This window comes from Grammomys surdaster, unplaced genomic scaffold, assembly GCF_004785775.1.
Source record: "Grammomys surdaster isolate TR1022 unplaced genomic scaffold, NIH_TR_1.0 172, whole genome shotgun sequence".
NCBI lineage: Eukaryota > Metazoa > Chordata > Mammalia > Rodentia > Muridae > Grammomys > Grammomys surdaster.
In genome coordinates, this window is record NW_021604620.1 from 5,320,639 (window position 1) to 5,336,917 (window position 16,279).

The 16,279-nt window shown below is 43.1% G+C and overlaps 1 protein-coding gene across 4 annotated transcripts in view; it reads left to right on the forward strand.

Annotated features, from left to right (window-relative positions):
- Nucleotides 1–16,279, forward strand: part of Zcwpw2 (zinc finger CW-type and PWWP domain containing 2) — a 108,452-nt gene that overhangs the window by 78,506 nt on the left and 13,667 nt on the right. For 3 of the 4 annotated variants that reach the window (XM_028767370.1, XM_028767368.1, XM_028767369.1), the window contains exons 7-8: nucleotides 1,301–1,368; nucleotides 12,390–12,487. In XM_028767370.1, coding sequence (XP_028623203.1) covers nucleotides 1,301–1,368; nucleotides 12,390–12,487 — 166 coding nt within the window. The remainder of the gene's footprint in view (nucleotides 1–1,300; nucleotides 1,369–12,389; nucleotides 12,488–16,279) is intronic. The other variant, XM_028767371.1, reaches the window with a different exon arrangement.

The following is a 16,279-nucleotide window of genomic DNA, read 5'->3' on the forward strand; positions in this document are numbered from 1 at the left end:
TGGGCCAGTCACGGAGCAGCCTTTCCTTTAGTCTCTTTTCCATTTTTGTCCCTGCAGTTCTTTTAGATATGAACAGTTCTGGGTCAGAAATTTTGACTGTGGGTTGGTAACCCCGACCCTCCACTTGAGGCCCTGTCTATCTACCGGAGGTGGACTCTCTGAGTTCCCTCTCCCCACTGTTGGGCATTTTGACTAAGGTCACCTCAGTTGAGTCCTGAGAGTCTCTCAACTCCCAGATTGAACCAGAACTTTTAAAGATTATCATCATTCAAACATGCAAGATAGTCTTTAGTTTAAAATAGATAAGACAAGCCAGAGTCAAATCTCCATAATATAGTAGTAAGCTACTGATAATAAGTTCCCGTGCTTCTGACTGAAGTAGCCTTAACATTTATTTTTCAGTATGTGACCAGGTCTGTACAAGGATTCCCACTCACAAATAAAGGCTGTCATGCCTTTGCAGAAGAAAGCCAGTTTTAAAATTACTTACTTATGTATTTATTTTATTTTGTTTTGTGTGTTAGAAGTGTGTGGGGCATGTACGTCCATGGTACACATGTGGAGGGAAGAGGACAAGTCTCAGGAATTGACTCTCTGCTGCCACCTTAGAGGGTCTTGGTAGTGAGCTCAGGTTGTCCGTGCTGTGCAGAGCTGTATCCACCCTCTTGATAACTCATTCTTATAAATGGACTTTGGTTGCCTTAGTTACACAGCACAGCAATTCCATCACATATGTTGGGCAGCATTGTATAGTTACCTCCGTTTAGAAGGTGAAGACTCATGGCTTGCAGAAACAACTCCTAGGAACCTCTGATGGCAGCAGTGCATTGGCATAGATGTTTCTTGTCAGAGTACAGTGTGACTAGGAAACAGCTTTGCCATCTGACAGAACAGGTTCTGTCATGACACTGATTTACCTGAGCTGCTAGACTTCTCATTGCCTCTGTAGTCTCAGTGCCTCAGCCTCTTTACATAACGAGGACAGTGCTTACCTAATAGATATTTTTGGAAGGTAATTACATGAAGAATGCCTGTGTGAGTGCTTGTTGGATTAGCTACTGTGAGCACAGGTTGTATTTGTTCCCTGTGAGACAACCAAGAAAGCACACCCAAAGATTGAGATATATACAGTCACAGTATATAGTTACCAAATACACATTTGCATATGTGCAGTAAAATGCATACATGTATGTATATGTACATGTGTGTGCATGCATTTATATGTGTATACATATGCATATGTATGTCTGTATGTGGGAGTTTCTCTTTTGAAACTAAATCTGTCAAAATCTTTTTTTAGGGACGCTGCTTTAAAGTGCTCTGTTGAAATTTTTTGTTCGGATGAAGCCCTATCAATGGAAAACATGGGTATGTGAAGCCTGTCATGGTTTTAGTTTCTTAGTCTGGATATAATTTCAAAAAATGTAGTTATTCTAAACAAAGCTCATGGAGACTCACAGAGACTGCAGTGGCAATCACAGAGCCCACATGGGTGTGCTCTAGGCCCTCTGTGTATATAATATGGTTGCTGGCTTGTTGTTTTTGTGGTACTTCTGACATTGGCAGTGGGAGTGTCTCTAACTTTTTTGCCTGATCTTGGGACCCCTTTTCTCTTGTTGGGTTTTCTAGTTCAGCTTTGATGTGAGATTTTTGCCTGGTGTTTTTGTACCTTGTTGTATCATGTTTTGTTGATGTTTCTGGGAGGTCTGGTCTTTTCTAAAAGGAGATGGGGGTGGGGTGGGGGAAGTGGAGAGGGGAGGTGTGTGTGGAGACTAGCAGGAGGAGAGAGAGAAGCTGCAGTCAGTATATTTTGCATAAGAGAAGAATAAAAACTGTAGCTGATTGTTTTTAAGGGCTACAAAGCTATTGTGCGTCTATAGATGAGTAAAAGGTTACTGGGTCATTCTGTGTCAAATGGGAAGTCTTCAGTTTTCTTTGAGTTTCTGTCTTCATTAGAATTACCCTGAAATTGTCATATATTTAGTGTTTTAAAGTACTGACAACTGTAAAGAAAATGCTATCAACTGTGCTTCAACCCAGACCTTTCCATTCCAAACCTATTAGAATCCAAAGAAAGAGGGAAAAACGGTACTAAAAATAGCCTATGGCTTAGGCTGAAGTAATTGCCACTGGTAATTGTCTTCATTATTTTTCTATTGCTGTCATAAAGTGCCATGACCAAGGCAAAATGTTTAATTTGGCTTATGGCTTCAGAGGGGTAGAGTCCATGATGGTGTAGCTAAGGAACTGCTGAGAGCTCCCATCTTGATCCACAGCCAGGAGGCAGAGAAAGAACATTGAGAATCACAGATGTCTTTTGAAACCTCTAAAGCCCAGTGACATCCCTCCTCCAGCAAAGTTACTCCTAATTCCAGACAGTTACACCACCTGGGAACCAAGTATTCAGACCCATGAGCCTATGGGGTTGCTCTCAACCAAGCCACCACAGTGTCAGACACAGTAGAAAGGGTGTGAATGCAAGCAGCAAGTTTGTCTCTCATGCTGCTTGACTTGCCCTCCAATCAATTTTCAGAAGTAAGCTGATGCTTTATTTGCAAGGTGGAGCTGTGGTAGTCTTGCTTAAAGCACATCAGACTAGAGGTTCTGTTAGTAGTGCTCCTCCTTGAAGCCACTCCACAGCTGTGGATACTGCATTTCAAGTGGCTAAATAAGCCACTGACCTGTAGTCTCATGTAAAGAAAGTGAAGCAGGGAGAGGAAGGATGGAATATTTATTTTCAAAATCCTTTTGTTTTTTCTTCCCAAGCATGGTAAAGTCCTGTTCTTGTCTCTGTTCAAGGCTTCTGTTATTGCTTTCACACTCCTGACTTCTGTTCTTGGCTACTTCTTCCTTTTGACTTTCATGATGAATTCAATTTCTGTGTTCCAGTATCAAGGCAAAGGTCTGTCTGTCCCTAAATGGACACACAGAGAAAGTCTAGACAGTTTACCCAAAGGCTCTGTCTTATTTAAGGTTTTATTGCTGTAAACAGACACCATGACCAAGGCAACTCTTATAAGGACAACATTTAATTGGGGCTGGCTTACAGGTTAAGAGGTTTAGTCCATTATCATCAAGGTGGGAGCATGGCAGCGCCCAGGCAGGCATGGTGCAGGAGGAGCTGAGAGTTCTACATCTTCATCGGAAGGCTGCTAGCAGTATACTGACTTCCAGGCAGCTAGGATGAGTGTCTTAAAAGTCCACATCCACAGTGACACACCTACTCTAACAGGGCCACACCTACTGCAACAGGTCCACACCTTTTAATAGTGCCTCTCCCTGGGACAAGCATATACACACCACTTCCTTGCCCCTATAGGATTGTTCAAACATATTAGTCTATGGGGGCCATGCCTAAACATAGCATGATGCAAAATACATTTAGTCCAACTTCAAAGGTCCCCATAGCAGACTCAACAGTGTTAAAAGTCCAAAGTTCAAAGTCTCTTTTAAGAGTCATCCAAGTGCTTTACTATAATCCCCAAAGCAAGACAGGAAACCACCTGGGCAAACTCCAAACTCTGCATCTCCAAGTCTGATTTCAAGGAGGTCTTCAGATCTCCAGCTCCCTTTTCATCTTTGTAGACTGCAACAAACTTCCTTCTCCTGGGCTGGTTCCACTCCCTATTAGTAGCTTTTCTCAGCAGATAGGCCATAGCTTTGGCATCTCAAACATCTTAGGGTCTCCAAGGCAACTTCAGTGTTACAGCTTCTTGTTTCAATGGCTGGGATCCACACATGATCTTGTGGGCTCCTCCGAAGGGCTGGTGTCAGTCACTTCTCCAGCTCTGCCCTCTGTAGCACTCTAAGTTCAGGTTAATTCACTTCATTGTCGCTGCTGTTCTTGGTGATCATCCATGGAACTGGCATCTCCAATACACTGGGGTCTTCTGCTGCAACTAGGCTTCATCAATAGCCTCTCATAGGCTCTCTTCATGGTGCCAAGCCTCAGCTCCTTTGCATGACCCCTTCAGTCCTGGGCTATCAACATCAACTGAGGCTGCACGTTCACCAATGGCCTCTCACAGTGCCAAGCCTCAGCTGCTCTTCATGACCCCTTCATGCCTTCAAAACCAGTAACACCTGGGTGACTCTTACACATTACCAAGTACAACTGCAGCACGAGGTACAACCTTGTCTATCTCTGGAACAAAGCTTTGTTGTACTCTCAGAAAACACTTCCCAGAAGATTTCACCTCAGTGATGCTGGCTGGCCTCTTCATAATCACAATGAATTTCTTAGCTCTAGCTAACCAACACCAATTGTCCCAGTAGTTCCTTCTATTCTGGACTCTAAATCCAGAGCCACATGGCCAGAGCTGCTGAGTTCCTCTGCTTGCAGGGGCTGGAACATGACCTTGTTTTATTACATTATCATTAGCTTTCTGTTTTCCAACTCCTTTTCTGCCTAACCTTGGCTGTCCAGAAACTTTCTCTGTAGACTGACTTTGAACTCAGAGATCAGGATAGCTTGTCTCTTGTAATGCTGGGATTAAAGGCGTGTACCACCATGCCTAGATTTAAGCTTTTCTTTACCTAGAACCTGCTTTGTCCCAGGCTGGCCTTGAACTCAGAGATTTGTTTGTATTGTCTCCTGGGATTAAAGATGTATACCACAATGTGTGGATCTAAAGTTAGCTAAGTAGTATCTTGCCCCCAAATCCCTTAATCTGTCATCTCCTAGAATATAAGATTCAGTTCCCTTTCACTTCCTGGTGCTCCTTTACTACTTGAGCCATATATTTTATATTTTTTCTTTTTAAGCCTGCTATGCTTGTTCAAAAAACTCTTCATGAGACTTAACCACAGAACAAAGTCTCTGCTGGGCTTTTTTTGACTTCTTTTGTCAATGCAATTAATATAAATGTCTTTACTTTAGGCTCAGGTAGACTCTTCAGACAAGGACAAAAGGCAGCCACATTCTTCACCAAAATACCATAAATACAGTCTCTAGGCTACATTCTGGAATTTTTCTACTGAAATCTCTTGGTCTAAGTCTTCACAGTTCAAATCATACTCAGCAACAAAGTCTTCTATATTCCTACTAGGATGGCCCATTAAGCCCAAGTTAAAGCATTCCACTGCTTTCCAAAGTCCCAAAATTCACATCCCTCCAAACAAAAGCATGGTCAGGCCTATTACAGCAATACCCCAGATCCTGGTACCAACTTCTGTCTTAGTTAGAACTTTATTGCTGTGAACAGACACCATGACCAAGGCAACTCTTATAAGGACAACATTTATTTGGGGCTGGCTTACAGGTTCAGAGATTCAGTCTATTATCATCAAGGTGGGAACATGGCAGCATCCAGGCAGGCATGGTGCAGGAGGAGCTGAGAGTTCTACATCTTCATTTGAAGGCTGCTAGTAGAATTCTGGCTTCCAGGCAGCTAGAATAGGGGTCTTAAAGATCACACCCACAGTGACACACCTACTGCAACAGGGCCACACCTTCTAATAGTGCCTCTCCCTAGGCTGAGCACATACAAACCATTACAGGCTCCTAAGCAGCCCCTTCTTCTAAGAAGCGTTCATTTGGAACTGCCCTTACTCTCTTTCTATTATTTTTGTCTTTTTACTTGATCCTTTTTTTCTGAAGGGGAGCACTTGCCTACATTTCAGCTAACTAGTTTCAGTGGTCAAAGGCCACTGTAAAGATCCTCCCTGGACCTATGCATATCTTATCACATCAAGACCTTCTGTTCCAAATCACCAGCTTCATCTGAACCCTGTACCGAGCAGCCCAACCAGAGACTGAATGAAGGATTGGCAGTGGGGATTGTAACAGGAGAAGTCAAAGCAGTATGTGAATTATAAATTGGGATATGAACTGAGGAAAGCTTAGGAAAACCCGGCCTACCTAGGGCCATTGTCAGGTACATAAGAATAATTAAGCAGTGGAAGAAGAAACTTCAGCAAGCCCTGTAAAGAATGTTAATTTTATGGTAAATTCTTCTCTCTCTCTCTCATTCTCTCTCTCTCTCTCTCTCTCTCTCTCTCTCTCTCTCTCTCTCTCTCTCATTAGTAAGAAGTTTTCTTTGTCCTCTAAGTAGCTTAAACTTTTGAGAACGAGTTATTAAAGCCCTTGAGCAATGTGGAGTGACCCCAGAAGCTAATGTTTCCAACACTGGAGGCTTTCTGGGGAAGGACCTCTGGAGGAAGGAGAGCCTTAGGGCGTGCCTTTGACGGGTATGCCAGCTTCCAAGTCCTAGTCCCACTCTGACCCCTCATCAGCCTTGAAGTGAGCTGCTCTGCTCTGCAGCACGCTCCAGTAGCAGTGATGTTTTACTCAAGCACTAGGCCAAGCAAACAGGAATGGAAACCCTCTGAGTCTTGAAAAAAATAAATTGTTGCTTCATAGTTTTTGCTAGGTATTTTGTCACAACAATGAGGAAATTAATCCAAGGAACAGTTGTCAGAAACCTTTCCAAGTGGGGACTGACAGGCAGATATCTCACTGGCAGTCAACCAGATGGCCTCCAAGACAGCCCAGTTACTTCAAATCCACCTCCAGCACGATGAGTAATGTTTCACTGTAGCTGCAGGGAGCATGACTGCTGAAGCCAGGACTCCTGCTCCAGAGGGCTTTGTCCAGTCATGGCCACCTAGACACTCCATATGTGTCGTGGACGGCATCACTTCCAGGGTAAGACTCAGTCTGCTGTAAAAAGAAGCAGCTCTTTTGATGATGAGTGAGAGATACACCTACCTTTGGATATAAGGATGAGTTTTAGAAGGCAATTAGGAATTATACTGGTTGAAGAAAGTGGTAATAGTAGCTTCTCCTTAAGATCCATGACCTTATTAAGCATGGTAGTTGTCTAGGTTAACATTATTGGGCATGATTTTCCTGTAAAGATGAGAAAACACACGACTAATCCATTTTAGTCCCTCTCATCATCAACAATTAAAGAGTAGGTGTCACTAAACCACTCCATTGTGTTCTTTCCCAGAGGAATCCTCAGGAAACAGTGGTTCCCTTTCATTCTTAACACTCCTTGGGACTGGGGATAAGGCTTCATTGGTAGAACACTCACCTAGCAAGCATGAAGCCCAGGCTTTCATGCTCAGCACCATAGAAGCTTGCTGTGTGGCACATGCCTCTTAGATCATTCTCAGGAAAGCCAAGGACACCTGAGAGTGATCCTGTGCAAAAACTTAATAATCACCATCTACTGCAAAAGAACCTTAAGAGACTGTGGAGTGCTCACTCAGGCTTAAATCCTATACATAGGCATACTACACCTATCCACGCCAGGCTCAGGGATCACGGTGGAAGAGGGAGAGCAAAATAAGAGCAAGAGGTGCTGGCTGACTACAAAGAAACTTTCCTGGACAGAGCAGGGCATTTTACATATAAGAGTTCACAGCAGTGTGAGATGTCTTGCACAAGGCAGGTGTAGACTCATAACAGACACAATTCCAGAATGGAGATGGGAGTCAGTTTTTCCTTCCCAGACATAGCCAGGGCAGGTAGACATCATCCTGCAGTGATGGCTGTACGTACCAGAGCATACAGGTATCAACTGATTAAGAAAAAAAAAGAGAGAAGGTGATGTTGGGTGGATAGAAAGATGAGATGGATCTGGAAGGGGGGGGGCAGTGAAATTCATCAAAACACATTGTACAGAATTTTTGAAGAACAAATTAAGATGAGAATAAAAGCAAATAAATAAAAATAAGCATCCAACAGCATGTAAAGAACAACAAAATACTTTTCAAACTTTTAAATTTCTATCAATATTTCTGTGGATCCCTATTGTTAAAAGCCCTTCCTGGTGGGTAGTGGGTGGTTGATGTGAACATTGCTACTCCTCCTCCAAAGGTCTTAACAACAAATCAACTTTTCTTTTACCAAACGAAACCAGTGAGTTTACTGAGCTTACTCATGACAGGAGTGTGGGTGACCTCAAAGCTGCCATACTGGACAGTCTTTACTGAGTATGCTTGATGGCTTTTCCATACCTGCAGAGATGGAGTCCAGCTTCCCTGAGTCTTTCACTAACCTATATACTCTAGCCTGAGACTCCAAGGCCATGTACAGTTAGGGCAGCATTGCATAAAAATGCTTGGGTGGAATGGCCTGATGCTCAAGGGAGGGTCCAGTGATCCACCCATGCCTTCTAGGAGGAAGTGCTAATACCAACAGCCTTCATAGTGATAGAAACTTACAAGAAGGCATAGGTGATCTCATGAAGGTTCTAACAGTTTGGTTCAGAGGATAGCATTTTAGAGTAATCTCTATTTCCAAGCATCCATATGCAATTTGTTTATAGCACTGTGGGCCTCAGGTCCAGTGCTTGTTGCTTGAGAGCCAATTCTTCAGAACAGAGAGCTGGTGAGGAATACATCTCATGAATTCAGAGGGCAATCTATGCCTATAAAGGGTATGCCAGCATCAAAGCACTCACTTTGAGAACCTAGATATCCACAGAGCTTTTATTAGAGAAGGAAGGGAGAGCAGCGGACAGTAGGCTCCTGTGAGGGCTACCTGCTGATGCCCGGTGGTTTCTGTAGCCCAGGGCCCATGTCTCCTGTTTTCTTCTCCAGCTGGTGTGTCACTGGCCTTCTGGGGCTACTTCTGTTGCTCTCTAGACAGTCATTCTTTTCTGTAAATTAAGCTTCATGGTAAGTGACATGCTGTGTGTTATTTGGCTTCTGGAACTAAAAGACAAGGAGGATCATTTCATGGTGTGGTTGTCACCTGGAGGAACCAGGCCTTTTAGGTTTTATGAATGTAGAGATTATTTAACAGCTAACACCTTAGTTGTGGACATACAATCTTTATATTTTCTTCAGAGTCAATAAGCTTTGGCCCATTTACTTATTTTGATGTGACTTTGCTTTAGAATTTTGGATGCCAAGCAAAGGGAAGAGAAATAATGCAAAGGACAAAGCACAGGGAACCACTGTTCCAGTGGCCCCCACAAGGGTGGAGTCAGCCCTGCTCTGTGACAGAAGGTGACCTATGTCCAAGTTCTTGGCCTCAATTTCCTAGCATACTCATGTGAAACAGTTTCTTATTTTCTTGCCTCGGATTTGCTCTTTGGGGATGGAATCTCCCCCTCTCCCTTCTCTCTCCCCTTCCCTCTCCCCTCCCTCTCCTTTCCCTCCTCCCTCCCTCTCCCTTCCCTCCTCCCTCCCTTTCCACTCTCTCTCCCTTCCCTTTCCCCTTCCTTTCCCCCTCTCTTCCTCCCTCTCTCTATTTTCCTCCTTCCCTCTCCCTTTCTACTCTGAACAGTGAATTGAGTCAAGTCAGGAAACTAAGGATAATCCTCACAGATAGGAGATGATGGTTGTACAGTCAGCAAAGGCGTGCCTTCTGTCTCCAGCTTTGGAGGATATCATTGACCAATTCTGATAACTGAGTCTGTAGAGTACACTAACTGCCATTTCTTAAGAATTATTTTTGAATTTCAGTTTACAATATAGGAGTGCTTATAGAAAAGCAAGCTTCCTGCTGCTCTGGAAGCAGAAATCAACATCAGTCCAGTTGTTAAGAGTCCTGGCCAGTTGGTGAAGTCCTCCATTACTATGTCTACCCTTTGATCAAAAGGCAGTGCAGACACTTTCCCAGATTGCTTGCAAACAGAGATTACAGTGAACTTGGCAATGACATACCTCATCATAACCTGACTGTACTTTAGCCTAGTGTTAGAAGTATAAAGATGTTTGCTTGCCATTTTCTTTTATAGCACAGCTTAAAAATCCATCTTTTCAACAGGATATTAAATTTCAGTGTCAGTTTTTATAAACTTGGAATGTAAAGTAGAGAAAAATTGTGAGGGGAACTGGAGAGTCAGCCTGAGGATAAGCACAAACAGTGGTCTGTGAACGGACAGGTTCGGTTACTAAAGAGAAACCTGCCACATTTGGAGCGGTGGAGATGGCTCCATGTGTCGAAGCCCATGTGGCTCCAGCCTGACACCATGAGCTGATCCCAGAGCTCATCCTTTCCAGGATGGATTGGGAAGCACACAGCAATAACTGCAGCATTCCTCCTGAGAGACAGGAAGAGACACAGGAGAATGAAGCCAGCCTAGCCTGTGCTGCATGCAGAAACAACAATGGAGATCCTGCTTTAACAAGACAGGAGAGAGCCTCCTCAGAGCTGTCCTCTGACCTCTACATGCATGCTGTGGCACACACAAACACACACACACACACACACACACACACAGACACACAGACACACAGAGAGAGACACACACACACGTAAATAAGTAAACATTTTTTTTTAATCTAGTAAAACTGGATCTTAATTTCATTCAATGTGCTTCAGGACAAGCATACATTCCTCTAGCAAGTTTGGATTCAGTAGACATGCCGTATCCATGTTTAACATGAATTACCCAGGTGATTCTTAGGCCCAACAAACTCTGAGTACTCCTGATCCGGAATGGAGTACTGTGTTGTCTTTAGCCATAAGGAAAGAAAACAGATGCTTTGAGAGGTAACCCACATGTCAGCTGCAAGCTTCGTTTGTCTTGCTTTTAAACATAAGAGCTGACTCTCGAGCTTCTTTTGGGTTATTTCAAAACAAGTTTTGCAGATAGCCTAATGTTGGCTGGGCCGAGATCATAGTGAGGAAGGCTTCTTAGTCTGTGCTTACTCTCTTGAGTTTCTGGCTCACAGTCGATGCGCTATAAATGTGTGTTGGTTGAATAGAAGAATGCTTAGGCAAAGAGATGCCGGTCAGCATACTTATGCAAACTGTAATGTGTGCAATGTGGAACTGTGTCAAAGGAAAACTGGCTTTCCTGTGCTAGAGCAACAACCACAGGGAGATTTTATGTTTCCTCACTGCCATGATTTTGGTCAATACTGCTATTAATAGTGCTTTACCTGGGATTTAAAGTTCTCTTTCTTATGTCCTGCCTGGGTACATGTAGATGTTTCTTGAACTTCCAGCTGTGCCGAGTGGTATGACTTGTGGTGATCTCCCCTAGCAGAGAAGAGGGAGTGTTGTGTCAGACTGCTGGGATCAGAGTGGAAGTGGCATTCCCTCCAGGTTATGCTGGCTTTGGGCAGGCTTCTGTTTCTGGTGCGGTGCAGCAAGCTACCTGTGTGCTGTTTTCTCTGATCTTTGCTTCAGCAAGACTTTGTGTCAAGTAGAACTGCCATTTTATTTAGGCAGAGAATTCAAATGCATGTTGTTAATCAGAATACAACTCTGTCATTACTGTAGGCTGTCTTTCTTAGGTGGTGGTGGTTTCATTATTTTATCTCAACATATTAAATGAAGTGGTAAACACTTTTCTTACTTCATCGCTATGCAAAGAAGACATTGATCAGCATAGTGTTTTCTTTTTAAAATCATGCTGGGCAATTAACGTATGTTGTCACTTGGGTTAGAAATGGATGAGCCTTTAGAGCCTTGGAGATGGTTTGCCATGCAAGTGTGAGGAACAAAGTCAGAATCCCCAGAAACCATGACAAATATCAGTGGGCCGCAAACTGGCCAGTAGGTCTAGCCATGTCAGGGAGCCTCGAGCTCCTTCCTTAGTAAATAAGGTAACAGAGCAATGGAAGAGTATCCCTGACGCCACCCTCCGGCCTCCACAAGCACCCACAAAAGTGCATGTGCACCCCACAGAGGCTCCACTCACACAGGTCCCACACATGAAAGTAGAAAAAGAGAGGGAAAAGACAGGTTGAGCACGCACTCAGCCCAGCTGCTTTGTTGTGTCCTTTCCCTTCCTGACAGCAGCCTTTGATGTCCTACATGGGTACAAGGCATTCCAACCATCTTCACCCCTACTCCCCTTTTCCTCCCAAGTCCACTCCCAACTTCCCCCACTCTCTTAACTTCGTGTCTCCCCCACCGTGCCCCCAAAATAATCTGGTAGTCTAAGTCTCAATGCTCTTGGGAATGGGGCCATTTACAGGAGCCTTGTGGACCTACCAGAGGATATACCTTTTCAAGAAAACTCTCCTCCCCCACTATCCACTGCCTGTATAGCTCCTTGGTTGTGATGGGAGTTTTATAAACATAATTGAGTACCTGGGTCCCCAATTAAGAAGAAATATGCAACAACTTCTAATGAGATTTTTATATTTCAAAAGCATTTTATACTATTACATATCAAGAAAATTAGCTATTCCTTTCAAAGAATTACAAAAATTTAGCCTGGAAATTCATAATAGAATTTTGCTTCAAGCAGAGGTCCTCCTGTATAAAACCATATGATAGCAAAAATTAAGCAGGTAAGAAAAAGCTATAAGGAAATCTATTTTTTTAAGCTGAGTAAAGATAATTTTTTAAAAAATACAAAGTTCATTTTTAATTTCTGTATTACTTAGAAGAATCCTTTCTGGGTGGTTAAGATGATGAGTTAAATGGAATTAACTAAAGATGCAGCTTTTATTGTCTTCCTGATTTCCTTCAGTTGTCTCTGAGACAGAAGGTTTACTGAAAGAGCTGGAGAAAATGCTGCAGCAAGTCCAAGAACAAGCAGCAAGAGAGGATGAGTCGGGGGGAGCACAGGTTAGTATGCAGAGCGCAGGTTAGTATGCAGAGGTACCAGCAGCAGCTCAAGGCTCTCTGACTGATGGACACTTTAATCATATACAGTACTTTTCTCCACATCGGAAATTTGAGCCACTCATCACCGTGATGTTAATAAACTAGAGGCTGTCAAGAAAACAAACTATACTCAGGGAAAAACTGTGTGTTTACACAAAGGCAGTCTTTTAGTTTTAGATATTTGGGGTTGGGAGGAAGGAAGATGCAGAGGCTTCCCGTAGCTGAGGGGGACTGTTGTCAAGAGACCTTGTATTGGCCGCCATGACACAATACATGCTGGAAATGACTAGAAGAGATGTCAGTTCATCCCAGAGGTTATGCTAGTGCAGGGCACTTCCTACCCACGTGAGACAGGAAGCGGAGGAAAGAGAAGACAGGAAGGGGCCGGGGCAAGGAGCACCCAGGGCAAGGAGCACCCAAGGGCATGCACCCAGTGACCTGCTTCCAGCAGTTCGGCCCCCTCCTGCCTGCCACTCCCTACCTCCCAGTAATGCTTCTGGATTCTGACTAGAGTAGGTCAGCTGTGTTATGAATGTGTCCTAGAACTGATGTGTTGGCTAGCTCAGAGTCTGTCTCTAGAAAAGCCCAAACTGACATACCTGCTTCCTAAATAGCATTAATTCTATGAAGATTTCTTAATTCAGTGAAGTTGACAGTTTTAGATGAATAGCAATAGACTCCTTCCATGCTTGCCATCTTTCCACGTAAGAGAAGTGAGGTATAGTAGTAGCAGACCCATGGAACAGGGGAGTAGCTTGGTGGAAACCTTCTCTGCCCCATCTGTGCATTGGCACAAGCATGTCTTGACTACTCTAAGGCAAAACCTCTCAGTGTTAGCAGAGCTGAGGTGGAGCTCACCAGGGCACCCGCCTCACCACCTCACATCTGGGCTAGCTCCTCCTTCCTCTTGTTTGTACCTTTGTTGTGTTCAGAGAGCGGTGTGTTCTTACTATCCAGTATCTGCATGAATGGAGTGAGAGTTTGTGATAGAAAGCTCAGGCCATTTACAAAAGGCAGCCTCGGGTCAATCGTGCATAAAAACCAGTCTCAGGGCAGACACTTATCCTCTGACATAGTTGTTCCTTTAGTAGTTAGGAAACACATGACAGCAAGAGCTTACATAGGTGTCATTAATTCATTCGGATACATAGTGTGCCCCAGTCAAGAGAGCACACCAAGACAGAATCCCCATATAATCATTGGAATTTTATCATCTTATCATTATTTGTTAATAACAAATGTAATGCACATCCAGGTTTGGCAGCTACTCGTGTCCGACTTTAGAGAACTGTCGTAGGAGTTAGAGGAGACAGATGGTATGTGTCAGAGGTGACAGTGACAGTGCTAGTTCCAAGAGAGAGTGGATTCTTAAGTTCCGCTCTTGTGTTCCACATGCACATCCAGGGACTTTGAATCCCCACCAGCACCCCCCTACACACACCCAGTGATAGCTGGACTTAGAAGTGGGTGGGTCGTTTATATGTTTTGTCAGACTGCTGGCTTCGCTTAGATCCTCAGCCAGTATGAAGAGATGAATCGTCCATCTTTTTTCTAGCTCTCCTGCAGATAGGTCTTCCTTGGTGGCATAGGTTCTCTGTGTAGGAGAGGCTGTCCTCAAACATTAATCCACCTGTCTCAGCTATAACTCCTGAGTGCTGGAGTCCTAGGTGTTCAGCTGAAGATGAGTCTTTAATGTCTTTCTTCCTGAGTTAAAGATTAAGGAATGTGTACAGAATCCAGCATCCTAGAGATGAATGTGTTAGAGGAAGTAGAAGTCAGCCATTGCTGAGTTGGAAAACACAGAAAGCTCCCAGTCAATGCCAGCAGCACAGCTGCCCCGATCTGCAGGCTGTGAATCAGCCTAACGCGTTTCTCCACACACTTCCAGTGCACAGCTTCTTCCATGTGCGGCTGCACTTGGAGAACAGGGTATGTAGATTGGTGACATGGGTTATACATATGTGCAAATTATATATATATATTACAATAATATATAATAAACAATATATCTATGCAATAACACAAATTATAATAGAAATATAAATATACAAATTATTCCTTCTTAGCAATTGTTTGCTCAGTTCAACACTGTATGGTTTTATGCACTGTGGTTTGTGGTTTGTGTTTTTTGTCCCCCCGCCCCCCGTTCTTTTTCTTCCTTTTTCAGCCCCAGCAGTTTGTTTTCTCAAAAATACAACCTGACTGGTTTTTATAGTGACATCCTGGAGTTTTTACAGCCATAGGCTGGCTTCTGTTTTGCCATTAGAACTAGTTAGTAGCTTGATGGAATAAAAATCACTTTTGATTTTTATTTCTAATGCTAAGATGCATAGTTTAATACAGCCTCAGGTAGGCCTTCATTTTGTTTTAGATTCTTGTATTGTTCTGTGCTTTCAAAAGACATTTAGGAACTATGAAAGTTACTTATTGTAACTTTCTGCCAGGTGAAGACCTCCTACCGGCTCTCACTAGTAACTCTGGAAGCTTAGGGCTTCCTCACTGTTAATGAGGAGAACAGCCATGACACCAACCATTAAAGCTGTAGCCATTCCCACCTTAAAAGTAAAGAAATCATCACACATCTCTGGGGTTTGTTCTTTTAGTTCTTCTTTATTTTCATTGTTTCTGAAAAGAGTTAATGTGGCTTCTACTTAAAACTGGAGATGTGCTTTATGAAGAGTTCTTCTTTTTTAGAAGATGCTCTCTGACACACTAAACACAGTTAAGAGAGGCCGTAGGTAATCCAAATCTGGACTGTGTTGATTCTGAGCAGATACCATGTGAGCCCCTTGCAGAGTTGTGATTTGCTGTTTTCGTCATTGCTGCCTGTCAGATTTTTTATGATTCCTAAGCATGTGTGCCAGTCATGAAGGTAGAAAGAGCACACACCCAACAATCAAGGTTCTTTCCTGTGTGCTCTGACAGATGAGCTTCCTCACCTGAGTCCCCTTCCCAAGGACACTCTTCTTTAGCTAATATTAGCACTGCTTACAGACCCTGACTGACTTGGCAACAGTGGAGAAGTTAATCAGACTTTTATAAATCCACCTCATTGTTAAATAGATAATCCATATGCAAATAAGGATGTTTGCTGAATAATTATTTGGATTAAAAGGTACATATTATATTGTGAACTACATGCATATGCTGTCTTTCAATTGCATGAGAGACTAGTCTTCCTGTAGTGAACCTTGAAACTGAGACTCAGGTTAGTGTGTGTGTGCAGGGTATTACTCCTGTCTTTCCATCTAAGCTATAGTGAGGACTTTTTGTGGATAATGTAAATACTTATTAAAGAATGGCCACAGAATCTGTAACTGAAACTATTTTAATATGTATTTCAAATAATATTTTTAAAAACAAACCAATATAGAAAACTCAGATGGAAAACAACACTATCCCAAGTTATAAAGCTAAAAATGTAAGTAAATGACATTGGAGAAAAGAGGCAGAACCCAAGCAACAACTTAGACACACACACACACACACACACACACACACACACATACACACACATGCACACACACACAAACATGCACACATACACACACATATACACACATACACACACATGCACACATACACACACATACACACATACACACACATACACACACGCATACACATATACACGCAAACACATACACACATCTTTAATAGATGTCATGTTATACACAGGTTATCACCTGACCACCTGCACAGAAAACCCTGTGCACTGATGTGTTGGAGGAATACTGACATCCTCAGAAACCA